A 14,971-nucleotide genomic window follows, 5' to 3' on the forward strand; every position below is an offset into this window, starting at 1 on the left:
TGGTTAGTAAACCAGCAGGGGAGGGGCGGGAGTAGATGTGACACTTTGTGATATGTGATTAATCAACTTTGACACAGTTCATTTTGAATAATGGTTTAACAATCAAACACTTCACTTTAAAGAATCTACACTTCATCACTTAAAAATGTACAAATAACATAACTCATATGTAAAGATTAGACATCTTAGTCTAAACAACAATAGATAATTGAGTAGTTATTTCAGGTGAACAAAAAAAAAATCATACCAGTGGTGGCCAACCTTGCTCCACTGATTCTTGATCTACTCGGTGAACAGACTTCTATTCTAGCCCAGGAATAGCACACTTGATTATCAACTCATTATATTTGATCAGTTGAATCAGCAGTGTTAATGCTGGGCTTAAACAGAACCCTGCACACCCAGCAGACCTCCAGCAGGGTTGGCCTGATCAAATTGTAATAAGTTTATACATTGTGTGATGTTGAACTGTATTTGCTAACATAGGTAGCCCTACACATACAGTATAACCCCTGACATATAAGATATAACAGGGTTCTTTTTTTATTTGACTTTTGTTTAACAAGGCAAGTCCGTTAAGAACAAACTCTTATTTTCAATGATGGCTTAGGAACAGTGGGTTAACTGCCTTATTCAGAGGCAGAATTACAGGTTTTTACCTTGTCAGCTCAGGGATTTGATCTTGCAACCTTTTCGTTACTAGTCCAACACTACCTGCCCCAAAGAATGTAAGTGAGGTGCTGCGCCACCTTGTGGACTGGCTGCACCGCTATGTAAAAAAACATGTAAAAATTGTACAAATACATTTATATATATACTGTATATAAACTCAGTAAAAAAAGAAACAACCCTTTTTCAGGACCCTGTCTTTCAAAGATAATTCATAAAAAAGTAAAGACGCCTTTCTACTGACTCTGAAAAACACCAAAATAAATATGCCCAGGGACCCTGCTCAATGGGACCCTGTGTGGCAGGTAGCATAGCGGTTGGAGCATTGAACTAGTAACCGAAAGGTTACAAGATTGAATCCCCGAGCTGACAAGGTAGAAATCTGTCATTCTGCCCCTGAACAAAGCAGGTAACCCACTGTTCGTAGGCTATCATTGAAAATAATAATTAGTTCTTAACTGACTTGCCTAGATAAATAAAGGTTAAATCAAATACATATGTGGGAATGTGCCTTAGGCATGAGGACTGCAGATGTGGCTAGGGCAATAAATTGCAATGTCTGTACTGTGAGATGCCTAAGACAGTGCTACAGGGAGACAGGATGGACAGCTGATCATCCTCAAAGTGTCAGACAATGTGAAACAACACCTGCACAGGATTGGTACATCTGAACATCACACCTGCGGGACAGGTACAGGATGGCAACAACAACTGCCTGAGTTACACCAGGAATGCACAATCCCTACATCAGTGCTCAGATTGTCCGCAATAGGCCGAGAGAGGCTGGACTGAGGGCTTGTAGGCCTGTTGTAAGGCAGGTCCTCACCAGACATCACCGGCAACAATGTCACCTATGGGCACGAACCCACCTTTGCTGGACCAGACAGGACTGGCAAAAAGTGTTCTTCACTGACGAGTTGTGGTTTTGTCTCACCAGGGGTGATGGTCAGATTCGCGTTGTACACTGGAGCGGCCTGTACACTGGAGCGGGATCGATTTGGAGGTGGAGGGTCCGTCATGGTCTGGGGCGGTGTGTCACAGCATCAACGGACTGAGCTTATTGTCACTGCTAACGCTTTGAGTTACAGGGAAGACATCCTCCTCCCTCATGTGCTACCCTTTCTGCAGGCTCATCCTGACGTGACCCTCCAGCATGACAATGCCACCAGCCATACTGCTCGTTCTGTGCGTGATTTCCTGCAAGACAGGAATGTCAGTGTTCTGCCATGGACAGTGAAGAGCCTGGATCTCAATCCCATTGAGAACGTCTGGGACCTGTTGGATCGGAGGGTGAGGGCTAGGGCCATTCCCCCCAGAAATGTCCGGGATCTTGCAGGTGCCTTGGTGAAAGAGTGGGGTAACATCTCACAGCAAGAACTGGCAAATCTGGTGCAGTCCATGAGGAGGAGATGCACTGCAGTACTTAATTCAGCTGGTGGCCACACCAGATACTGACTGTTACTTTTGATTTTGAACCCCCCTTTGTTCAGGGACACATTATTCCATTTCTGTTAGTCACATGTCTGTGGAACTTGTTCATTTTATGTCTCAGTTGTTGAATCTTGTTTTTTAAAACTTTATTTACAATGGTTGCATCAAGATACAGTAGCTAGCTAATAGCAAGTTAGCTAGCTGATTACATTTACTTCACTTAGCTAAACAGTGTGTAAAGTTAGCTAGATAGCTAGCAGCTCAGTTGACTACTGGGCCCAGCTAGCTAGCTAATAAAATGTTTTATTACATAGAAAAATGTTTTTTAACAATTGTGTTGTTTTTTTGTATTTACTTATTTGAATAGGTTCTCCCACTGCCTCCATGTTTTTGGGGTCCTTACAAAAACAAAATAATGGTTAATCTTGACTATTTTTGGTGGTAGCATAGCACAGCCAGCATACATGTGGATGAATGGAGACAAGGAAAAAAGTATGTTAGTCACCGAAGCAGTTTAGGACGTGTTGTGACGTTTGACTTACCAGCGTAATCCACTTTCAATTTCAGTAAATATGAATCGCAGACTGTTGGCCACACATGATAACTTGAAAACTAGCACTTGAACCTAGCATAGGCAACAACTACCCGGACGCAAAACGGTGTCGCACATAACACACAGCACTCCTTCTACAGGTGTGTGGGGGGAGGGTTCGTGAAATGTAACATCCAATCCAAATTTCAAACGTTTTTCTAATACAACATTCTCCAGATCTCCAAGGGAGGCATGACAACGATGTGATTTTGGAGGTATGGCAACGCGAGACTATTGAAACTGCCAAGTCCATTTGCGATATTATAACAACAAAGAAGTTTCTTCCAACTATGAACACTGTTTTTTTCCCTCAGACATCATTGCAATAGAACAGCAGACAAAAACAATAACAAAGGCGCTGGGTCAAACAGTGGCACTGTTCTCCCCTTTACGGATTTCAGCTTTAAGGCATCTAGAAGTTCAAGTGATATAACGGCAAATATTAATTGACACGCTGTAATATCAATTGTTCATTTTTTTCTTCACAATTTTGTGGTATCCAATTGGTTGTTTACAGTCGTGTACCATCACTGCAACTCCCAGTGTTAGAGTTGGGTATGTCATTTTGGGAGAAAACTGAAAAAAAGGGGTTAATCCTGAAGAGGTTTTAACATACTTTCTGCTCTCTTCTCTGTAGGTCATTGAAAGTCCCTTGATCACCATGCTTTACCATGTTGAACATTTTAGAAGCATGGGGTAAAAAATAAGAAATGTCACACTCTGACCATTATTTGCGTTGTTTGTTTCTATGTTTTGTTTGGTCAGGGTGTGATATGAGTGGGCATTCTATGTTGCATGTCTAGTTAGTCTGTTTCTATGTGTTTTGGCCTGATATGGTTCTCAATCAGTGGCAGGTGTTTGTTGTTGTCTCTGATTGGGAACCATATTTAGGTAGCCTGTTTTGTATTGTGGTTCGTGGGTTATTGTCTATGTTATGTTGCACGTTAGCACAGTGTTCATTAGCAGTCACGTTCGTTTGTTGTTTTGTTAGTTTGTTCAGTGTACTTCGTGTTTTTTCGTCATCCATTAAACTATGCATTCACACCAAGCTGCACTTTGGTCTCCTCACTACGACGATCGTGACAGATTAACCCACCAACAATGGACCAAGCAGCGTGGTAATGGCCAGCAGCAGCAGCGGCAAAGAACACAGGACTCATGGACATGGGAGGAGATTTCGGACAGCGAAGGGTCCTGGGCACAGCCAGGGGAATATCGCTGCCCCAAAGCAGACCTGGAGGCAGCGAAAGCAGAGAGGCGCCGGTATGAGAAGGCAGCACGGCAGCGTGGCTGGAAGTCCGAGAGGCAGCCCCAAAAATGTATTGGGGGGGGGCACACGGGGAGTGTGGTGAAGCCAGGTAGGAGACCTGCGCCAACTTCCCGTGCTTACCGGAGAGAGAGAGGGATTTGGCAGGCACCGTGTTATTACTGTGGAGCGCACAGTCTCCCCAGTGCGTGTGCATAGCCCGGTGCGAGCCGGGCTAGAGTGGGCATCGAGCCAGGTGCCATGAAGCTGGCCTTACGCATCTGGTCTCCAGTGCGTCTCCTCGGGCCGGCGTACATGGCACCAGCCGTACGCATGGTGTCCCCGGTTCGCCAGCACATCCCAGTGCGGGCTATTCCACCTCGCTGCACTGGCCTGGCTACCGGGAGCATCCAACCAGGTAAGGTTGGGCAGGCTCGGTGCTCAAGAGCTCCAGTGCTCCTGCACGGTCCGGTCTATCCAGTGCCACCTCCACGCACCAGCCCTCCGGTGGCAGCCTCCCCGCACCAGGCTGTCTCTCCGTCTCATCCCTACAGGAGCTCCCGTCTGTCCAGCGCCGCCAGAGTCTCCCGTCTGTCCTGAGCCGCCAGAGTCTCCCGTCTGTCCTGAGCCGCCAGAGTCTCCCGTCTGTCCTGAGCCGCCAGAGTCTCCAGTCTGTCCTGAGCCGCCAGAGTCTCCCGTCTGTCCTGAGCCGCCAGAGTCTCCCGTCTGTCATTAGCCGCCAGAGTCTCCCGTCTGTCATTAGCCGCCAGAGTCTCCCGTCTGTCCTGAGCCGCCAGAGTCTCCCGTCTGTCCTGAGCCGCCAGAGCCGCCAGTCTGTCCTGAACCGCTAGAGCCGCCAGTCTGTCCTGAGCCGCTAGAGCCGTCAGTCTGTCCTCAGCCGTCAGTCAGCCAGGAGCTGCCAGAGCCGTCAGTCAGCCAGGAGCTGCCAGAGCCGTCAGTCAGCCAGGAGCTGCCAGAGCAGTCAGTCAGCCAGGAGCTGCCAGAGCCGTCAGTCAGCCAGGACCTGCCAGAGCCGTCAGTCACCCAGGACCTGCCAGAGCCGTCAGCCAGCCAGGACCTGCCAGAGCCGTCAGCCAGCAAGGACCTGCCAGAGCCGTCAGCTAGCCAGGAGCTGCCAGAGCCGTCAGCCATTCCGGAGCTGCTCCTCAGTCCAGAGGCGCTCCTCAGCCCAGTGGGGTCTTTAATTAGGGTCTTAGACCCAAGAACGGAGGGGAGGGTCGCCACTCTAAAGAGGCCCTTGAAGAGGGAAATGACTATGGTGGAGTGGGGTCCATGTCCCGCGCCAGAGCCGCCACCGCGGCCAGATGCCCACCCAGACTCTCCCCTATGGGTTTAGGTTTTGCGGCCGGAGTCCGCACCTTAGGGGGGGGGGGGGGGGGGTACTGTCACACTCTGACCATTATTTGCGTTGTTTGTTTCTGTGTTTTGTTTGGTCAGGGTGTGATATGAGTGGGCATTCTATGTTGCATGTCTAGTTAGTCTGTTTCTATGTGTTTTGCCTGATATGGTTCTCAATCAGTGGCAGGTGTTTGTCGTTGTCTCTGATTGGGAACCATATTTAGGTAGCCTTTTTTGTATTGTGGTTTGTGAGCTATTGTCTATGTTATGGTGCACGTTAGCACAGTGTTCATTAGCAGTCATGTTTGTTGTTTTGTTAGTTTGTTCAGTGTACTTTGTGTTTTTTCGTCATCCATTAAACTATGCATTCACACCACGCTGCGCTTTGGTCTCCTCACTACGACGATCGTGACAAGAAGCTTGATACACGGTGGATATCCATGGTCTCCTGACACTTATTAATGCATGACCTCTTACATCACAACATCCTTATAAATAACAACAAAACCCCAAGTCCTTTATAAGGCAGATATGAATCTGGGATGTTTGGTCAAATGTAAGTTACGCAGAAGGTAAGTGAACACAATATTTTACATGCTGATGCTTTGATGCTTCATTGCAATGCCAGTGAATGTTTGCTTTAGTAGAGCAATACGTTCTGAATAGTACTACGTTAGGGCAGTACTTTCTCACTATAGGGATTTGTCAGTTAAGTTCAGTTTTTTAATTATCATGATGTAACGGTTTACACATTATTTACTATGTATTTGCTATATATCATTTTTACAAAATTAATTCAATTTAAGAACATTAAAAGGTGAGTATGTGGATTAGCATAACATTGTACGGATTTGTTGTTTGTTGTAGAATAGCTACTTTTACTTAACATGGCATAGTTGGTGTGGCAATTATTTCCAGATCTGATGCTTATCTAACATTTTCAAGAATCAAGAAGACACTGAATCAGTTTAAGACAGTTTACAGAATCTTCCTAGTTTTATTGCTTTTTTGGCTAGCTGTGGCCTCACATTTAACAAAGGACTGCTAAAAAATCAAGGCTTCTTCTTGTGTCATTTAAGGGAAAGATACTATATTTATTTTTTTTTTAAATTACTTTTACCAGATGAGAACAGTTACACTTATTTACAATGACAACCAAAAATGTTGACTTACTGTAGACAAAAAATGTTTGACTGCAATTTGTTTGAAATGTGCTCCAATTTCTCCATTAAGAAAATGAACTCTACAGCCAGCCTGTTGGACATGAACTTCACATCCCAGATGTCAGTTGGAGGTGGTGGCTATCCTAAAGACAGCTTTAGCACCGCCTTGACCAAGAACATTGTGGCCATGCTGGTGTGGCTGGCCCTAAGTTTTATCAACGGAAGTATGGTCCACACCTTCCTCAAGCATAACTTTTTCTATGAGGACCCGCGCTACATCATGTTCATCTATATGGTCATAAATGACGCCCTGCAGCTCACCCTGGTCACGGCACTATACGTAGTCAGCTACATTTTCTTCAAGATCCATGCTTCCGTGTGCTGCCTGCTGGTGATGACTGCCGTTTTGACCACACGCTCCACCCCTCTCATATTAGCCGGTATGGCCGTGGAGCGCTACCTGTCTATCTGTTTCCCCTTACACTACGGGCACACATGCACAGTGTCACGCACCATTGCCCTCATCGTGGTCATCCTGTTCTTAACGGTGGCCGTGCCTCTCACTGACCTCCTGGTCACACTCATCAAGGAGCCCCTGGGCTTCTTTCGCACCTCCATCTTCTGCGATCACTCCTTCATCTTCCGGGACCGCTCCATCTACTACAAGAATGCTGTTTTTGACAGCATCTATTTTTCCTTTGTGACGCTCACGCTGCTCTACACTTATTGTAAGATCATGCTAACGGCACATGCTGCCTCCACGGACCTAGTGTCCATAAAGAGGGCAAGGAATACAGTGCTACTCCACGGGGTGCAGCTGCTGCTATGCATGCTGGCTTTTGTAGTCCCCTCTCTGCAAGCAGCCCTCATCGCTCTCTTCCCACAGTTTGTCCTGGAGATCCGTTACATCTTTTTCCTGCTGGTCTACATCATCCCACGATTCCTCAGCCCCATGATCTACGGTTTCAGGGACGAGAAGTTCCGCAAATACTGGGCAAGGTACCTAGGAACAATATATCTAGATTGTGGCCAGCTATGAAAGTGAATCTCAAGTTCAGGTGATAGGAACATTTTGCTTGAATTCTGGGAAAATGGATAGAATATGAAGTATTGCATGTAGTGATGGGTGAAAAATGTGGTGGTCCTTGTCAGTGACATACGGTTGTAGTCGGAAGTTTACATACACTTAGGTTGGAGTCATTAAAACACGTTTTTCAACCACTCCACACATTTCTTGTTAACAAACTATAGTTTTGGCAAGTTGGTTAGGACATCTACTTTGTGCATGACACAAGTAATTTTTCAAACAATTGTTTACAGAGAGATTATTTAACTTATAATTCACTGTATCACAATTCCAGTAGGTCAGAAGTTTACATACACTAAGTTGACTGTGCATTTAAACAGCTTGGAAAATTCCAGAAAATTATATCACGACTTTAGAAGCTTCTGATAGGCTAATTGATATCATTTGAGTCAATTGGAGGTGGACCTGTGGATATATTTCAAGGTCTACCTTCAAACTCATTGCCTCTTTGCTTGACATCATGGGAAAATCAGCCAAGACCTGAGAAAAAAATTGTAGACCTCCACAAGTCTGGTTCATCTTTGGGAGCAATTTCCAAAAACCTGAAGGTACCACGTTCATCTGTACAAACAATAGTACGCAAGTATAAACACCATGGCACCACGCAGTCATCATACCGCTCAGGAAGGAGTCGCGTTCTGTCTCCTAAGAGCAAAGGACCTTGTGAAGATCTTGCGAAGATGCTGGAGGAAACAGGTACAAAAGTATCTATATCCACACTAAAACGAGTCCTATATCGACATAATCTGAAAGGCCGCTCAGCAAGGAAGAAGCCACTGCTCCAAAACCGCCATAAAAAAAGACAGCCTATGGTTTACAACTGCACATGGGGACAAAGATCACACTTTTTGGAGAAATGTACCCTGGTCTGATGAAACAAAAATGGAACTGTTTGGCCATAATGACCATCGTTATGTTTGAAAGAAAAAGGGGTAGGCTTGCAAGCCGAAGAACACCATCCCAACCATGAAGCACGGAGGTGGCAGCATCATGTTGTGGGGGTGATTTGCTGCAGAGGAACTGGTGCACTTCACAAAATAGATGGCATCACGAGGGCGGGAAATTACGTGGATATTTTGAAGCAACATCTCAAGACATCAGTCAGGAAGATAAACCTTGGTCGCAAATGGGTCTTCCAAATGGACAATGACCCCAAACATAATTCCAGTGGTGGCTAAATGGCTTAAGAACAACAAAGTCAAGGTATTGGAATGGCCATCACAAAGCCCTGACCTCAATCCTATAGAAAATGTGTGGGCTGAACTGAAAAAGTGTGTGCGAGCAAGGAGGCCTACAAACCTGACTCAGCTACACCAGCTCTGCCAGGAGGAATGGGCCAAAATTCACCCAACTTGTTGTGGGAAGCTTTGGGAAGGCTACCCGAAACCCTTGACCCAAGTTAAATAATTTAAAGGCAATGCTACCAAATACTAATTGAGTGTATGTAAACTTGTGACCTACTGAGAATGTGATGAAAGGAATAAAAGATTAACTAAATCATTCTCTCTACTATTATTCTGACATTTCACATTCTTAAAATAAAGTGGGGATCCTAACTGACTTAAGACAGGGAATTTTTACCAGAATTAAATGTGGCTACGGTGTATGTAAACTTCCTACTTCAACTGTATATGCGCCACTTGACAACACTGAATATTATGTCATAAATTGTCATTATGTTTTTATACTGTAACATAATGCTGTTTGCTGGATAAACACGTTCAATGACTCAATGACTCATTCCTACAGGGTGTAAATAAAATAAGAACTGTGTGTGTGTGTGTGTGTGTGTGTGTGTGTGTGTGTGTGTGTGTGTGTGTGTGTGTGTGTGTGTGTGTTTACGTGCGTGTGTGTAACCACTCAAATTCATAGACGGACCTATAGATCCAACAAAATCGGCATGATAACCGGAAGGAGTAAAAGGCATATTAAGAGACATTTCCTTGCATTCCAGTGGACATATCAACTACCCCTGGATTCTTGAGAATGTTTAAATTTATCCCCTGAGAGTGTTTTAACAGGGCTGCCCAACCCCGGTTCCCGGAGAGCTACCTTTTTGTAGATTTTCGCTTCAACCCAAATCTAGCACACCTTATTCTAATAATTTAGTTGGTTGATAAACTGAATAGAACAGGTTTGGGCAGCCCTGGTGTAGTACAACTGTGTTACCCTACCATAACCTAAAATGTAAGTTTACTACAACATTCTTTATGTGTTCATTGTCATTGAGTCTTTATTAATAAACCATTTAAAGCTTTGAAATATAATGCTAATCCTTTACCATTGTTTGTACAGATCCAGTTAATCAAATTTGGTTCAATACCATGGAACAATGTCACGGAACAATGTAATGTCATTCATCCATAAAGAAACAAAACCACTGTATTCCTTCCTAGTGACAACAAGCCACTATTAAAGGCAGCTTACTGTGTTCAGGGCTGCAGGTCTTTTTGTTTCTTCATGTACAGTTTACTAACAACCAGGACCTACTAATTTATGTGATGCCTGTATAACAAATCAGATTAAATCACACAAGCATTAACATTTTAGATTTTTTTATAGGCTCAGATAATTATATCACTATATTACTGCTAAGTAATTAACCTGTTTTTATCATCCCCTTTCCAGTCTTTAGGGTTTGCCTTTTGGTGTATGATATCATACATAAAGTAACTCTGTATATAAAGTAGCACTCTCTGTCTCATCTGTGTTATTCCAGGACAGTGAAAGAAAAGAGTTCTCTGTTTTTCAAGAACAAAGTAAATGCTCTTCAGAACAGACTTTTCTGTGTTGTAGTAGCTACACTTAAGTCTCACAATGCTATGCAATATTACATAGTTAATGTGATTTGATGACAATGCTAAAAAAGTGTTTTAAAGATATATAAACGCTGCACCGATGCTTAATGCCAAATTATTAAGGATTAAAAGGAAAGTTCACAAAATATTCAAATTGTATGACACTTTCCAGCCCTTTATTTAAACTATTGAAATGATGAACAACAGCCAAGTGGATCACTTAAATTACTCTTTCATCAAAAACTTCATAACATCTGCCCTGTAGGCATAATCATCAAATACATTAATGTAACTTTCGTGTGTACTTTCTTCAAAAGTCATATCTTCTACAGGGTTCCTGGGATAAATTCTATACATTCTCTGATTTGGGAGCTAAATGAATGAACAAGCTGTTTCGATTCCCAATGTCCACCAAAAAGTGCCGTTCAAAAAGAGCTGTTTGTTCGGATACGACCCATCACTACCCTACAGTATTAATCTTGTTTGAAATTTACAGTAGGGAGATGGCAGGGGGATGAATTTATTGTTCAGTGCGTGTGGTTGATCCTCAGGTTCACACATTCCCATTTCAGTTATCCTTTCCTTGTATGGTTCCCCAACCCCATGGAAAGTTTGCCACTAATTGAGCAAGCAATTTCAACTATTTTGTACTGATGGGTATAAAAGGAAAAGGGGATACCTAGTCAGTTGTACAACTGAAATATGTCTTCTGCATGTAAGCAAACCCCTCTGAATCAGAAGGCTGCCTTAAACAACCTCCACATCTTCAGCACCCAGGGAACAGAGGGTTAACTGCCTTGCTCAGGAGCAGAACAACAGAGGTTTACCTTGTCAACTCAGGGATACGATAGAGGCGTTCAGTCATAATCCCACCTTTCGGTTACTGGCACAACGCTCTAACCACTAGGCTACCTCACTGCACATTAGGAAATACAACTTTATACTGTATGTGCTCATTAATGGGTATATTTTCATTCCACTGCACAACCTCCCACACACTTAAATCTGTCTTGTGCACCAAACATGATGGAAGAATACCTCTTTATGTAACACTTTACAACGTTTCATACGGCATTCTAATAGTGCTTATAGTGCTTTATGAGTGCAGTTAGATGCATTATAATGCATTATGCATAGCTCATAAGGCGTTATACATGCGATTATAATGCATTATGTAAAGGGTACTCATCGGAAGTGTTACCAATATTTCAAATAAGTTTAATACTATCATGTCAAGTCTTCTAAACTGTCTATCCTCATTCATCCCGGTCATCTACAAGACCCTGCTAGGTAAAGTACCGCCTTATCTCTGCTCGCTGGTCATCACCCGTAGCACGCGCTCCAGCAGGTATATCTCACTTGTCACCCCTAATGCCAATTCCTCCTTTGGCCGCCTCGCCTTCCAGTTCTCTGCTGCCAATGACTGGAACGAACTACAAAAAATATCTGAAACTGGAAACACTTATCTCCCTCACTAGCTTTAAGCACCAGCTGTCAGAGCAGCTCACAGATCACTGCACCTGTACATAGCCCATCTATAAATAGCCCAAACAACTACCTCTTCCCCTACTGTATTTATGTATTTATTTATTTTGCTCCTTTGCACCCCAGTATTTCTACTTTGCACACTCATCTACTGTCAAATCTACCATTCCAATGTTTTAATTGCTATATTGTATTTACTTCGCAACCATGGCCTATTTATTGCCTTTACCTCCCTTATCTCACCTCATTTGCTCACATTGTATATAGACTTATTTTTCTACTGTATTATTGACTGTATGTTTGTTTTACTCCATGTGTAACTCTGTGTTGTTATATGTGTCAAACTGCTTTGCTTTATCTTGGCCAGGTCGCAGTTGTAAATGAGAACTTGTTCTCAACTTGCCTACCTGGTTAAATAAAGGTGATATATATATATATATTTAAATTCAATTCCCCAGCCCTATCCCTCAGTTTACCAAGCAAATGGGCGGATTGTGCTGTTGAAAAGACAGACTTTGGCTGTAATGATCATGCACCATCCCCTCCCGCTCTACTGACTCCTCACTCCCCAATCGATTACATCATCTCACTTAGATGTGTCAAAATGCATCTATATAAACCAGTAGCTTCGCCTCACAAATTTACTGGCTAGTCAGACAGGCATTGTGTGGTAAGTTTTACAGCCTTTCTCATCATGTGGACGCTGATTACAGATGGAGACTAGGGATTCGAAAATCTCACTTGCAACTCTTCGAAACAACATAGGCCCATAGGCCAACGGATTACTTCTTAACAATTTTAAATGGAATTATCACGAATCATTCCAATTGATGAAATATGAGATGAGATGACAGCAATGACAATAATTATAATTTCTTAGTGAGTACATTAGATTAATGTGTGTTGTGCAGGTTTTAGTTGTAACATAATAATTAATGTGACTAACCAGGTTTCCATCCAACCTTTTTATTCGAGTAAAGTCTGATAAAATTTCAAGACAGGCCTGATGGAAACATCAAATTTGTCGGTAAACTTTCCAAATGTCGACAAAACAAAATCAGTTAGATAAAGTGGGTTCTTTTTGTGTCTGTAAAATAAATTATGTGAGAAATTGCAATGGAAATGCCTTTATGAGCAAATACTGATATAATAACCATTATATCAAAGTAATCTTGGAGTCACGAGATATAGTGTGGTACTTCCACTACCACGCGGGAAAGAACGCAGTTTATTAGGCTACAGATGAAATACACTTTATGATGAACTCCACAAGGTGGTGAAAGTGCATACAGTGATTAATGCACCTTTGCAATAATTTGAGGGTCTTATTCTGGATACATGATGATCGATGCTTGGCTGCCATAATAATCTAATCATGTAGGCTATCCTAACCTCACTGTATATGCCAGCTCCTGGCTGGCATGTGCCAAGACCAGAGTGGGTACATCGCAAAACATGGGAACAAAACCATCAGTAGAGTTGAAAATGTGATTATTTTTATGTGCACTACATCACCACAAACAGTCTTTTATCCGCAACAGGTGCATTTGATGGAAATCTGTCACCAACTGGATGGAAACCTAGCTACTGACAAGAATATTACAACAACTTTTCTCCTATTAGTGTTACAATGACTTGATGACAAGCAGAAACTCAAAATGACATGTACACTATAATTCCGCACTAATACCATACTTTAAGCTAGCTAGGTGTGTTAATTTGTAGTCACAGCCAGCTCAGTCCCAAGTAAAACAGTAAGGCTCATTGTTACCTTTTTCATTGTACAGTATATCAAGTTTAAGCTATCCCTGTAATCATATCTCTGCTTATGGGGATTGTCTGAAACTCTGAATAATATTTGTTTTTCTTTGTCAGGTACTGTCTAAGTACTTCTTGATAGTCAACGAGTAATGAACTTCACCAAAGGCCGAAATCAATTCAACATTGCTTTCATGAACAACTGAATGATGAACAACAGCAGAGCAATGGATAACTTCAATGACGCTTTCATTAAAAACTTCACAACAATTGCCCTGGGTGTAATCATCAACTACATCAATGGAACCTTTGTGTATATTTTCTTCAAGAGTCATGTCTTCTACAGTGACCCGAGGTATATTCTATACATTCACCTGGTGATCAACGACATGATTATGCTGTCTTTTGCAATGATGCTACAGGTTATAACATATGCGCTTCCATATGGCCTGAATATGTTTGTTTGCTGTATGATGCTTGTAATCACAAGCACAACCAACAGAAACAGTCCATTGAACTTAGCAGGCATGGCCATAGAGCGCTACATTGCTGTCTGTAAGCCCCTGCATCATATTCAGATCTGTACAGTGCGTAGGACCTACATCCTCATCTGCCTCATCTGGAGTGTGGCAGTCATCCCTGCACTCAGTGACATCATCATTGTGCTAGCTACTAAACCATTCACAATTTTTTCCACAGGCGTTCTATGTTATAACAATGCTGTTTATGGTTCCCCATATCATGAGGCTACATCCACGGCGGTCCATATTGTTAACCTGTCATTTGTATTTCTGACATTGTTCGTTACTTATTTTAAGGTCCTTTTTGCTGCAAAAGCTGCCATAACAGACCCAGCGTCGGCTCGAAAGGCTCGTAACACAATATTGTTACATGGGGTTCAGCTTCTGTTCTGCATGCTGGGGTATATCACGCCCCTAACCAATATGATTCTCTTGTCTCTCTTCCCAAATAAGCGAACAACCATTCTGTTCTCAAATTTCCTTTTCACCAATGTTTTGCCACGTCTCTTAAGCCCAGTGATTTACGGTTTAAGAGATCAGAAATTTGCCAAGTATATGAGAGTTTACTATTCATGCAAACAATATGATATCCAAATAAAGCCCACTGAAGTTCAAGTGAATTCAAAAAAGCGGTAGGGTAAATTGTAACCTGTTCATAATCATATCATTTGCATCAGAATGGGCTGGATGTGTCAACTGTGTATTGAAGTGTTGATCTGCACAGGACCTGCATTTTCATCGCCCTCATCTGGGGTCATCACTGGACCCACTGATATCATCACTCTGCTTGCAACCATAAAAATATAATCTAATTATAATTCTGTGCTTGCACCTTGGTCTTTGTGAGCACTAATTACTAACT

General features: G+C 42.8%; 1 protein-coding gene and 1 pseudogene across 1 annotated transcript; both read left to right on the forward strand.

The window, feature by feature from the left end:
* Positions 1 to 6,611: 6,611 nt before the first annotated feature.
* Positions 6,612 to 13,741, forward strand: LOC139412586 (odorant receptor 131-2-like). Its single transcript, XM_071159298.1, has 3 exons — positions 6,612 to 7,459; positions 10,267 to 10,306; positions 13,706 to 13,741. Exons 1-3 carry the CDS (start codon positions 6,648 to 6,650, stop codon positions 13,739 to 13,741), a joined length of 888 nt encoding a protein of 295 aa, XP_071015399.1. The 5' UTR covers positions 6,612 to 6,647.
* Positions 13,742 to 13,782: 41 nt separating this feature from the next.
* LOC139412587 (odorant receptor 131-2-like) lies at positions 13,783 to 14,745 on the forward strand (annotated as a pseudogene).
* The last annotated feature ends 226 nt before the right edge of the window (positions 14,746 to 14,971 follow it).

Source organism: Oncorhynchus clarkii, chromosome 7 (genome assembly GCF_045791955.1).
Source record: "Oncorhynchus clarkii lewisi isolate Uvic-CL-2024 chromosome 7, UVic_Ocla_1.0, whole genome shotgun sequence".
Taxonomy (NCBI): Eukaryota; Metazoa; Chordata; class Actinopteri; order Salmoniformes; family Salmonidae; genus Oncorhynchus; species Oncorhynchus clarkii.

Coding starts and splice junctions, on each gene's coding strand:
- LOC139412586 (XM_071159298.1), top strand. CDS start 6,648: ATGCTGGTGTGGCTGGCCCTAAGTTTTATCAACGGAAGTATGGTCCAC. Junction 7,460..10,266: donor TTCCGCAAATACTGGGCAAG/GTACCTAGGAAC, acceptor GTGTTATTCCAG/GACAGTGAAAGAAAAGAGTT. Junction 10,307..13,705: donor CTCTGTTTTTCAAGAACAAA/GTAAATGCTCTT, acceptor TTTCTTTGTCAG/GTACTGTCTAAGTACTTCTT.